The sequence below is a fragment of the Rousettus aegyptiacus genome, unplaced genomic scaffold, assembly GCF_014176215.1.
Source record: "Rousettus aegyptiacus isolate mRouAeg1 unplaced genomic scaffold, mRouAeg1.p scaffold_m13_p_6, whole genome shotgun sequence".
NCBI lineage: Eukaryota > Metazoa > Chordata > Mammalia > Chiroptera > Pteropodidae > Rousettus > Rousettus aegyptiacus.
This window is the reverse complement of record NW_023416309.1, coordinates 46,690,583-46,702,984: the sequence shown is the minus strand read 5'-3', so window position 1 is coordinate 46,702,984 and position 12,402 is coordinate 46,690,583. Positions and strand designations below refer to the sequence as shown.

The 12,402-nt window shown below is 50.1% G+C and overlaps 1 protein-coding gene across 2 annotated transcripts in view; it reads right to left on the bottom strand.

Moving 5' to 3' along the window:
* Positions 1-12,402, bottom strand: part of RBM20 (RNA binding motif protein 20) — a 162,551-nt gene that overhangs the window by 13,823 nt on the left and 136,326 nt on the right. For both annotated transcript variants that reach the window (XM_016145713.2, XM_016145715.2), the window contains exons 8-11: positions 10,802-10,881; positions 8,144-8,813; positions 1,906-2,001; positions 134-794 (exon numbers count right to left, since the gene is read on the bottom strand). In XM_016145713.2, the coding sequence (XP_016001199.2) occupies positions 134-794; positions 1,906-2,001; positions 8,144-8,813; positions 10,802-10,881 (1,507 nt within the window). The remainder of the gene's footprint in view (positions 1-133; positions 795-1,905; positions 2,002-8,143; positions 8,814-10,801; positions 10,882-12,402) is intronic.

Sequence of the window (12,402 nt, the reverse complement as noted above, 5' to 3'; positions counted from 1 at the left end):
CACATGTTCGTTCCAACCTGCACACGCCACCCCCACCCCACCCCACCCCACCCCACCCCCGCTCCCCTCCATTTCTCTAGGTGAGCGATGGTCCCATCGACCCAGCCACACGGGAGAAAAGGGAGGTCGTTACCCTGGGTCGACACTTCTTGGCAAGCCTGGCTTTGGAGGCTGGCTTCGGTGGGGGGGCTGGCTTTCTCTTCCAGGGGGCTGCCTTCACGAGCCCCATTGTCGGAGGTCCCCCTGGCTTTCTTGTCGTCAAGAAATGGACTAGGCTGCCGGGCCCTCTCCTCCACTGGCTTGGGGGAAGACATTTGCTGGAGTGTAGGGGACAGACGAACATCTGAGCGCTCTGCTCCCTTTGCCTGTTTCTCGTAGCAATCCGAACCCTCCAGCAAGAGGCCTGTCTCGAATTCAGCTGGCTTCTGCTCAGCCTCCAGAATTAGGCCAGGCATTTCCACGTCCGTGTCACTGGGACAGCTCTTGGAAGCAGAAGGCACTGCTTTGGGCGACGTGAGGCTGATTTCTGCAGCTCCGTTACCTATGGTTTCGGCTCCTTCCTTGGTGAAATCCTTGGCTAAGTCCAGGTGTAAGCTGGCTGTCACATAGGGTCGTATTTCTGGGCAGACTTTGTCCTTCTGGTCAATGGGCACAATCTCTTCCAGCTCTGGGATGTCGGGCTCCATGATAAAATCTTCTTCCTCCCCCACCTCGTCCACTGTAACCAGCTCCTCCATGTTCGTGGGGTACCAGCTCTCTCCTTCTGCTTCACTGCCACTGTCCCAGTCCTGATCCTGAAGAAAAATGTAGAATGGGGGTCAGAAGGTGGCTGCGGAGTGGTCTTGGTCTTCAACTGGAGGGCACAATCTTTGGCCACAGGACCTCTCAAACCAGAAAGATCCTGATATCCTTACTTCTACCTGGGAACACTTACTGGGTAATTAGAAACTGTAAACTGCTCAAGTCCCACGTCACTGATTCATCCTTAGGACAAGGCTCAAAACAGCACAGGGTTTGGAATAAGCCCTTAGTGCTTAATCCACTATGTTTAAAGTGGCACAAAGAATTTCAACCCCTGGTATATAATAGGTGCTCAATAAATAGTTTTTAAATGAACAAATGAATGATGACGTTATAAACTCTCAATAAATCAGCTTGCCGGAGCTATTTCCTTGCACGTAGGGCATCACTAAATGTAACTATGGAAAAGTCCCCATAAAATTCCTCCAAGCACCATCTCCTAGCAAGGGTGCAACTTCTGTAGCCTGGCTCACAGTAGGCCCCTCCTGAAACTCATGTCCCCAGTAGCCTACGGACCCAGCAGCCAGATTTAGGAGATCAGCTTCCCTGACAGTGATACTCATCTTTCTGCCTCTCCTGACCGGTAAGGCACGAAGCAGGCCGCGTTCCAAGGACATTTCTTTTGGCTGCGGCAGCCATAGCACTGTAACTGGGTTTTTCATTTTAATTATGTAAAATAATCTTTATGAGCACAGGCGATGTCTCGTTAATCCCAGGGTCTGGGCCTGCTGAGGTCAGGGCCCCAGATGGAGTACCCAAAGCCCTCCCTCCCATCCCAGCCTCTCCCACGGGACTTTCCTATTTTGGGAGCCTGGCTCCAAAGCTCAGGTCTTTTTTGGGGACATGATTTCTCTTAGGAACACAGCCAAGTTTCTGGAGAGTACGACAGAGTCCAGGCGTGTGGTCGAGGATCTCCCCAGAAGGACTGTGCAGACAGCCATTCTGCCAGGAAGTGCTGGGAAGACGACTTCATTCATGGAGCCCCTGGAGGGGTCTGGGACACGTCCCATGCGGCAGGCGTCACTGGGCAGGACGGCACTCCTGTGACTCAGCGCCCAAGGGCTGTCATGCAGACATGGCCGCCCTGCCGCCCAGCCACTTTACCTTCTTTGTCCTTGTGTTTTCTGGATCGGAGGACTCGTCTTCTTTCTCTTGCCTGCCCGCTGATGCAGGACTTCCTTCCAGGCCCTCTTTCCCAGCCTTACCAAAGAAAGAACAGAACAAGCCAAGTCAGTAGTCAGCAGTGGTAGAGAAAAGAGGGAGTCAAGAGAAAATGAACGGTATTGAGCACAGCTAACAGTCGCTGGGTGTGTTGCACACTTATTTCCTTTACCCTCATAAAACCTCTCGGAGGCACGTGCTATTATCGTCTTCATTTTACCGATGAGGAAACTGAGGCTCAGAGAGGTTAAATAACTTGTTCGAAGCCACACAGACAAATGAAAGCCTGGAAGTGTTTTCACAGCTGGCCTGATGCCTTCAGGAGGCCAGAAACCCCTCACAAACTGGGCACTTTTTGCAGCTATGAAATCTATAGGCAGTGAGGATAAGTAAAGTGGCCCAAGAACGGTGAACTAACCCTGGGGTTAACAACCATTATGGTGACATCTCCCCAACACGTCTGTCTCGGCCATTAAAAAAATCACATCTGGGCCATTTATGGGTACGAAGAGGGTTGCCACCCAATCAGGGGCCCTCTCACCTCCTCTTTGCCCCATCTCTGTCAGAGTGTTACAACTCAAACTAGCCACCCCTTCCCTTCTTTCTTCTTCCTCGTCCCTCCTTCAAATTAAGTCCTTCATGATAGTGGTCATGTCTGGGAAATTGAACGATTGAAAACAAACGTCTGGTTTGAGAACTGGGATCTCTGTCCAGCCTTTGAAACAGAGGTCATCAGCAAACTGCAGTCCTCAAGCCAAATGTGACCTAGTGACCCTTTTTGTACACTCTGTGAACTAACCCTACTTTTCATATTTTTAAAGAGTTGTGTTTTAAATGATTATATAAAGTACCTACATAATATCCTCAATTATGCCTCTTGTTGGCCTGTATAGACTAAAACATTTACTATTTGGTGCTTTGCAGGAAAAGTTGGCCAACCCCCGTTTTAGAAGTCTTTGGAGGTTATTCTCCCATGTCTTTGGCCACCAGATCAATGACTATTCCCGGGGTTCCTCAGGACACTTTGGCTGGGGCTGGCTCAAAGTTAATGACTCTACTTCTGATTTCTTATGAGCAAACACACCCCTCTTGAGCTGAGAGGAGCCAGGCGGGGCAGGAGTTCAGGGCCGACTGGTTTAACCAGTTATTACCGGGGTGGAGGAAGACAGTTCAAACTCTCAAATCCTGAGCCTTTCCAGTATTTGGAGAAGATTCCACCAAAATCCCTGTTCAACCTTTCATGCTAACCTAAGTGCAAAGCATCTCCAAATGCCTTTTTAGCCATCAGAAGCCATAGCTTCTACCAACAGGGGACCACTTTTCTTTATTTTTATCTCCCTGAATAAATCATCTACGGCCCTCCCTTGTCAAAATAAATAATCCCCACCCTTCCCAGGCAGTCCAGTAAAGAGGCCCCTCCAGTTCCAGCTGGGAGAGGCAGGGACAGCCTGGCTGTGCCAGAAGCACTCCCCCTCCCCCCCCCCCCCCCCCCCGCCGCCCCTGCCTCTAGGCACAGGAAACACAGAAGTGCCTTTCAGTGCACCCCTGGCCCTGGGATCAATTCCGGGTGAGAGTGGCAGCTTAAGAGGAACAGATAAATGCCACCAACGCCCACCGCCCACACCAGCTTGTGGGTCAAGACACTAGATCCCAACTGGTGCAGGCAGGGTTCACTCACCACAGGGCTGGGGCCACCACTGAACCACTGTCTTCCCCCCACCCCGCCAGTAATAACTGGTCTCCCCCTTCTGCTCTGTAGCCTCCTCCAAAGTCTATTCTCCCCAAGGCAATCAAAAATGATCACTCCAAAATGCAAACATCATCATAACCTCATTGCATCTTCTCACTTAAACATTTCATTTGCTTACCCTTAATATTAGGATAGACAAAGATTCGTAACCTGCCGCCAAGGCCCCGCATGATGCGGTCCCTGCTGACAAATGCGTCTGGCTGCCCACCGTCCTAACTCTGGCTCTCTCTGCTCCAGCCACACTGGCCTCCAGCCGCTGGGCCTGCGCAGATGCTGTTCCTGCTTTCTGTGCTCCTTCCTTTCCACCCAGCAAATATTCGCCTTTCCTTTAAATCTCAACAGTCACGTCCCAACCCAGGGAAGACTCTGACTCATTACAGCACTGATGGCACTTATGCCTCTATGTCCTGCCTGGCACTTAACACTCATCCCCTTCTGCTCATTTGAGGAATTGTTCGATGAGTATGTCCTTCCACTAGACTATGAGCTCTATGAGATCAGGGGTCATTTCAGCGTCACTCACACCTGAGCCCCAGTACTGGGTGCTCCGTGGATACTGGTCAGGAAAAGAATGGAGATCCGCAGGAGAGGGTAGGGTGAATAGCGAGTTCACACCTGCTTCTCAGCGTGCCTGCGTCGCTGGGCTCTGAACTGAGCGTAAGTGGTTTTTCTATTTCTCCCTCCTATGAATTGTTTATACTGGGGACTGCATTCTGGGGACCCCTGGGCTCCAACTGGCCCACAGACATGCTTCGAGCTATACAGCTTCTAAAAAAGTAGGAAATTTCATACAGCTATCTAACCTTTGGTCTTGTTTAAGAAACAGATCTGACAGCCCAGGGCAGCCACAGAATGAAGCTGAGCAGTGGCCGACTGTCCCCAAAAGATAAGAACTTCCACTTAGGTCCGCCATGGTCCCATCTCTCCACGTGGTTTCCTTCATATGATCTGGTTTGGTGTCACCTGCCTGTCTTTCCTTCTCTGGGCATGTGGGTCTGTAACCCTCGAATTCCCTTCTAGTAAGGTAGAGAAGTACCTCTTTCCCACGTTCTCCCTAGGCAGTGACTTGATTTCTTCCCTCCTTTCTCTGCTCTTGTGGTCAGAGTCGGGTCTCGCGTGTGGACCAGGCCGCACACAAACACGGAGCAGCACCTGCGCCAGCTTCTCCAGCACGGGCGTTTCCTCCGGAGATTCCAGAGGGTTTCCAGTGAGCACAAGGTCATTAAAGTCCTACCGCGGCCTTGTGACCACGCCCACTTCACAACTAAGCAAACTGAGGGAGAAGGGAACAGGGTACGACCAGGTTCTCAGAAGCCAGGCCTGTGCCTCCAGAGTCTGGGTTCAGTCACCCATTCCTTCAGCAGGAGCGTGTTGAATACCCGCTCTAATCTCGGGACTAGGGACAGCGGTGAGCACAGCAGAAGGAGGTCGGTACCACCAAGAAAGGGAAAGCAGGGAAGGATCAGCGGTGGAACACTGTGATTTTATGTAGTGGCCAGGACAAACCGGTGGAGAATGTGACGATGAGCAAAGACAAAAGAAATGAGAAGAGACCCATGTGGACTTGCGGGGCGGGGAGGGGAGGTGGTTCCTAGGCAGGGCCCTGTGGTGGCAGGTGCCTGGCATCTCAGAAGAAAGGCAAGGACACCATCCTCAGCCCTGTCGCCTTCATTCCCCAGGCCTGTCCCTGATGCTGTCAGGCCTTGGCAGCCCTGTGGGGATCGGGGATGTTCTTGAGATCATGATACAGAGTTTGTGCTACTTCTATTCCACCGAACAGTGGAGAGCTGCCTGGCTTCAAACCCATGGAAATAATCTGCTGAAGACCCCAACTTGATCCCTACTTGACCCCATTTTAGGGCCATTAGAGGCAGAACCAACTAGAGGGACAGAACTCTGGGGAAACCCACAGGGCTTTCTGGGAATCTCTTTTGGCATCATGCACCCTTGGGGTGACCTATTATATGTGTCACCTTAAATGGGCAAGGGTTTGTAAACTAATGAAGGGTGGGTAAACAGCAGAAATAAGGTTACCAAAGAAGTCTCGGAAGAGTGAGTAGGAGTGTGAAGGGGTGGCCCCGCCCTCTGTTATGGGGACAGAGGGTTCCAGGCTTGAGCCCTGCCCTCGCTCTCTGTCCCTCTGTACCTTTTCTTGAGTCACTGACCTGTCACCAGCACCTTGGACACTTTCAAGCATATAGAGTCAGCCCTCTGTACCCTCAGGTTCCCCGTCTGCAGATTCATTCAGCCATCCGCGGACAGAAATTCTCAGAAACAAAAGTGATGTTGTTGCTGAGACGTGCTATGTAGCTAGGCCTACGATGGTTGCATCCGTACTGAACATGTACAGACTTTCATTTCTTGTCATTATTCCCTATAGAGTATAACAACTATTTATATGACATTTACATTGTATTAGGTATTATTAATAATCTAGAGATGATTTAAAGTATCTGGGAGGATGTGCGTAGGTTACGTGCAAATACCACACTGTTATATCCTGGGAACTAGAGCATCTGCGGATTTTGTTATCTGCGGGCAGTCCTGGAACCAATCTCCAGGGATACTGAGGTAGACTACACATACTTCTTAAAAACACCCACCAGTTAATAGGTCCTGGGATGTCAAGTCCTCAGGGAGGTACACAAGGTCATTTATTTCTCCCATCACAACTTCCTAATCTCATTTCCTGACCTTCCCCCTTGCTGGGCCAGTCAGGAAAAATTATGGCAGATTTGTGATGGGCAAAAAAAAGATTACTAGGTGCCTTTTCTGTGGAATGCTGGGTAATTGTCCAGTACACCCTTCAGGGTATCTGGTTTTACAGGAGTCTGCACTTTATCTTGAACCGAGCTACTTTTCAACTCTGTAAATTGCACATGACTGATAGTCATGCAAACGATTCTTGTCCACAGAGATGAAAGGAATTTTATGTGGTGGAGATGCAGTTGGTTCTGGGTTGCCTCTATTAGCAAATTCATGTCCACATTCCTGATCTCCTCTACATGTTGCCTGGTCTTTAGATTCCCCTTTGAACTGGCTTTTAGATCTTACTGGTTCCCTCATTCATTGAGTTAAATAGTATCTTTGACATGTATTCATTTTATGTTTGCATGAAAGTCAAGATTTTACTTTTTAAAAACATGGTCCTTTAACATGCCCTAAAAATAGTCATGTTGAGTTATCTCCAGATTCTTCAAAATGGTCTTTCTTTTTCACTTTGCCTTTGCTGCTTCTCAAACTGTTTTTTCCCCCAGTTTCAATGCCCAGCTCAAACGTCTCCTCCTCTGTGCAGTTAGGGACCACCAAGCAGCTCATCCACTACCCCACTCCAGCATGGGCCCCACTGTATGCAAATGGTTTTTGTACATCTGCTTCCACCATTAGAACATGGTCTCTGCCATAACACAGACTATGTCCCATTCACCTTTGGACCCTCTGTGCCTAGCACGCTACCCAGCAAAGTGGCATATTAAGGTAGTGGCCAAGAGTGAGACTCTTCAGTATTCATGAACTAGAGAATAGGGCTCCCTATTTGGACTTAGTATTGTCACCAACTCCTGGGTCAGACTAGAAGGTATGCATACATGCAGGATTTTAAAAAGTTCTTTATGCAGAACCTCTAACGTCCACTATTCCACTCCTACTGAAATGTAGGTGGTTCTGGCAAGAAGGGAGTATAAGCCAAGTGAGACTATAAACCTCGTACCCAGAGTCCTGGTGACCCAATGCATGAACTGAAGTCGCGCAGCAGGTTATAAGCCCTTTCAGGTGCTTGAACGAAAGATGCCAGCCAACTGCTGAGCATTTTTATTACGACAGAAGTAAAACATTGTGGACAGGGTCTAGAGAAACAGATCAAGCCCTGGACACCCAGTATAATTTAGTGGGTGGCGGCTGCTTCTCCTTTATTGCCTCCCATTGACGTCCTGGGACTGGTAGATGTTTTTGGCAGGAGAGAGAACTGAGCAGACCAAAGATCTAATCTCCCTTGGCAGCGTCTGTTGGTGCAAACACCTTGAGGCCACTCCACCCTGGACAAACAGGACCACAGAAGGCCTTTGCATCATGTCCCTCCCTAACTTCTAATAAAGGCAGCAGAATGCTGTGGCATTTGGAGCCAGATCACCTAGGCAGGTGTAATTCTGGCTCTGCTATTTCCCGGCTGTGTGTCCTTGGGCAACTAACTTAAGATCTCTGTGCTTCTGTTTCCTCATCTATAGTAATAATATCATTACTGTTATTACTTTGCAGGGTTGCTGTGAGGATTAAATGACTTGATTGAGATACAGTATTTAGCACTGTGCTTGGCACAGAGTAAATATTCAATAAGTGTTTCATTCATTCCATAAATGTTCATGATCATTACATTAACATTTTTATCCTTTGAGACCTGCCTCTCCTTCCCTGGGGAGGATATTACATCGTTACCTCATTCTCTGCCATTCTGCTTTCTTTTCTATCGTCAGCTCCTTCTTGGTCTCTGTCAGGTCTCTTGGTTCTGTTTTTCTCACTCTGCTTAGACGTGGTGCTCTCGGGGGCTCTGGTGACCTTCGGCTCCAACCCGTCTTCCTTGCCTGCGCCGTCCGGGTGGAGGTGTCTGCTTTCCCGCGGCCTGGCCTCCTCCTTCCTCCTGGACCTCCCGGGGGCATCCTGCTGCTGCTTTAGGTACTTGTCCGATTTGCCTTTGGGCTCTTTACGGTAGTAGCCGTCCTCTCGGCTTTTGTAGCCTGACGCCGAGTGGAGTGGGTTAGGAGACCCAGACCTCGGGTGCTTTTCTCGGTGGCCTCTCCCTCCTTCGAGTCGCTCGTCTAGTTCGGCTTTTTCGAGTTGCCGGGGGTAGTGTTTGCGATCATGTGTCCACGTGTCTGTCCTGTCCCTCTTGTCCTCCCCATTCTCCCTCCAGGGGCCTGGGTCTCGCTCTTCCTCCCTCCTGGAGTAGGGAGAGTGTTCCCAGGAGTCCCGACCATTGCCCCAGTCAGCCCTGGAGGGGCCTAGAGGGCTGTGGGAAGAGCTGCAGGAGGTGAAGCTCGGAGTATGGGACCTCGGGGACAGGGACCGGCTCACCGGACTGCGAGACCGTGGCCTTTCGGAGCCATATCTGTGCGGGAGCAAAGGAGCAGGTTTCAGAATCTGCACCTCCCCAGCCCTACACCCAGACACCCCCAGACACTGTGCACGTAACCCCATCCGATCAGACGCTCTTCACCACAACCGTACAGGCCGCATGGAGAGTGGCCCAGGAGGAAGCTGTCCCCCCACCGGGCTTCCAGGGGCCGCGGTTGTCCCTAAGCACAGCCCTGGCCGCCACCTGCCCCTTTACTTATCCTCCTCTGGAACAGGGATGAATAACCAGCAGGTGTAGCTCAGGCCCATCTTCCTTCCTCTTGGAAGTGAGCTCGCTCAGGAAGCAGCAGACCCTCCTCCTGGGGGTGTGTGGGTGGGGGTGCGGGTGAGGTCGCCTTGGTCTAGGCTGGTGGGCAAGGCTGCCTAACCCTCGGGTTCAATGAGCCTGCTTCTTGGCCACAAGACTGAAGCCTCCCTCCCATCTCTCTATAGATATAAAACGATCTCTTGGCCTCTGTTTTCTTTTTTCTCATGTCTACTTGCTCAGATTCTGGGCATAGAAGAGGGAGGCTAATTATCAGGTGGTGAGAAGGAAAAGGAGAGGCTCAGAAATACTGAAAACGAAGAACTACAAAGGCAATTTTGGATTAGGAGAGACCTTAGAGCAAGGGTCCCCAACTCCCAGGCCGCAGGCTGGTACCGGTCTGTGGCCTGTTAGGAACCAGGCTGCACAGCAGAAGGCGAGCGGCCAGTGAGCCAGTGAAGCTTCATCTGTATCTGCACCTGCTCCCCGGCGCCAGCATCACCGCCTCAGCTCCACTTCTGATCATCAGGCCTTAGGTTCTCATAGGGGCATCAGCCCCCGGTGCCAGAAAGGTTGGGGACACACTGCCTTAGGTCACTGACCTGCTAGCTTTTCAGATGAAGAAACTGAAACCCAAAAAAGGACCTTGACCTGCCTAAGGTTCTAAGCAAGATCTCCTGGTCATTCGACCCCCAACCTCTGTCACAGGACTGCAGGGGGCACCATGTAGCTTTACACGTGTCTCATGGAAACCCACATAACCGTGGTTAAAAATAAATTCCAAACAAAGACACAAAAATCTCAAACCTGAACATTTACATACAAAGATAGATACGCACATACGCACACACTCTGAAGGTTGTTCCATTAATAAGCGGATAAACTGAGTCACATACCCAATATTTTAAAAGGATAGGCAATTTTCATATGGTTCCCAAATACAGCAAAACCACGTAGCCCTCACTGACCAGGGGACCCCAAGGTTTGGCTCCCCAGGACCAGGCTGCCTTGCCCATCGCCGGGGAAACAGCCCAGGCACAGGCTTCTGCAGTGAGGTCGGAGCGCCGTCTGTGGCAGCCCTGGGCAAGAACCCCAGGATGTGCCTGCCAGGTGCCCACTCCCGCTGTTTGCCACCTTGGCTCTCCACAGAGACTGTCTTTGTAGGGCAGTGACAGTGGTAAACTTGCAGCCACAGCCACCGCTTGGCACGGTCACAACTTCGGTTGGAAGAAATGAGTTGGAAAATGTTCCGAGTAAGTGACTGGTCAAGTAACTGCTTTTTTTTTTTTTTTTTCTTGGAGCATCTCTATTTCTGTTCCTACATCTACATTTAGCTCATGAAAAAAAAATCAAGATCTGGCTCTAAATAGAATACACACACACACACACACACACACACACACACGCTGATTTAACAGAGTATAGACTTGCCCCTAAGAACCCAGTATCAACAGAACCCACCCCTCCCCCTCCCCCATCTTCCTTTCCAACAAAGAAAAAACAGCTGAAAGGAAGCTTAGCATCTTGCATTTTCCTGAGGTTTAACCTGAGCAGCACTTCTGGACTGGACTGATGCATTACGATGGAAAGGTAGGGCCCAGGAAGGTTGATGGACAGGGCGGGGGCAAGGGCATGACTCAAACACACCTCAGAGTGAGAAACAGGAGAATTTTCCAACTGCCCAGAATCTTCCCTGAGACCTAGGGCCAAGGCCTCACCTGTCTGCCTCCCGGAACATGTCCCTCTCTCTTTGGGAATGGATGTCCTGGATGATGGCAGCCACGTTTTTCCCAGGTTTCTAGGCAAAGTTAGAGAAGTCAAAGTCATCATCAGACAGAAACAGCCTTGCAAACACCAGAGGGAAGCAGCTAGGACTCAGGTTCATTGCTTCCAACTGGGGAAAAGTGCCCTTTTAAAGGAAGAGAAACATTTCATCCTGGGGAGGAGGAGTGTGAGTCCAGTACTAACGACAGTGGGGTGAGCACTCATGGGAATATGGGGTCCACTGGGCTGGGGAAGGAAGGAGCCTGGTACTCACCACTCACGTGCTGGAAAAAGTAGCATTCGTTCATACCTGCCTCCTACCCCTTTCTGAACAAAAGAAAATATCTGAGATGTACCGGGAAGGAAGGGAAAGAGGGAGGGAGGGCGGGAAAGGGAGAGAGGAAAGGCAGCCGGGCATTAAAAGTCAGAAATAGACTTGAAGGTCATTGAATGCAGCCTCCGCATTTTGCACATGTGGAAACTGGGACCCAGAGAGACTGAGGCAGAGCTCTGCCCTGCACAATTCCAGGGTCACCAGCCACATTGTGTTTCATGCAGATGATGACTCCTGGAGTTGTGCTGGGTTAAGGAACACATTCAAGGTCATAGAGGTAGTCAGAGAATCAGAACTTGAGGACAGGCATTTCAACTCCAAGATCCTCTCTATGCCCTATGAAACACCGGGCTCCAGTGTGTTCTTCCACAGGAGTCATTGGTACTCAACAGAAACCCGTGGAATAGGCGGTGTAGGCAGGGAGCCCTGATCCACAGCTGAGGATGCCAGGTACCCAAAGGTCACTATATGGGGTCACTATATGGGGGCTATGCCAGGACAGGAGCAACCCCAGCTCCCAAATCCCAGCCAAAACCCTCTCCTGAGCCCAGAGTGGACAACAATAACAAAACAATAAAAAAATAAACAATTAAAGAAAAAAAGAACTTCATGAGCATAAAAGAAAGGGCATGAGTGTCTTCCAAAGACTACAGAATCGCCCCCCTCCCTGAAAAGGTATGGAGCAGGGTAACTGTTAGGGCTCATGAAGTCTATCTCGATAAAACCAACATTTAAAAGAAACTGGCCTAAACACCCTCAGTTTGTGAAGTCAACTTTTGACAAAGAATTTGATTAAGAAGTTTAATCAAATGTTCTTTTTATCCCTGATTTTTTCTGTATAGTTTACAAAAAAAAAATTGTGAAATCTCAGCACTATATGATTGTTAGGTATCATCGTATATCCCATTTTACAGATGGCAAAACCAGACCCAGGAAAGCACTGGGTAGGAGGAGGATAATGCCCTTCCCCTCTGGGGTGCCACTTGGTGAAGGGCAGAGAGGGCCAATCAGGCACTACAGATGAAAATATCCTCTAGTGTCCCATGCAGTCCTCCAGGCGTCAAAGAGATAAACCTAGAGTGCTTTGTGGGCTAGAAGAGCCTCTTCTGCGCTTAAATATTTCCTTGCCCCTTATTTTCCTACCCATAACATCCTCCTGAGGCTCCTTTCAGCCCAGCACCCTCTGAAGTGACGTCTACCCAGGTCCCATGTCCCCAGGGA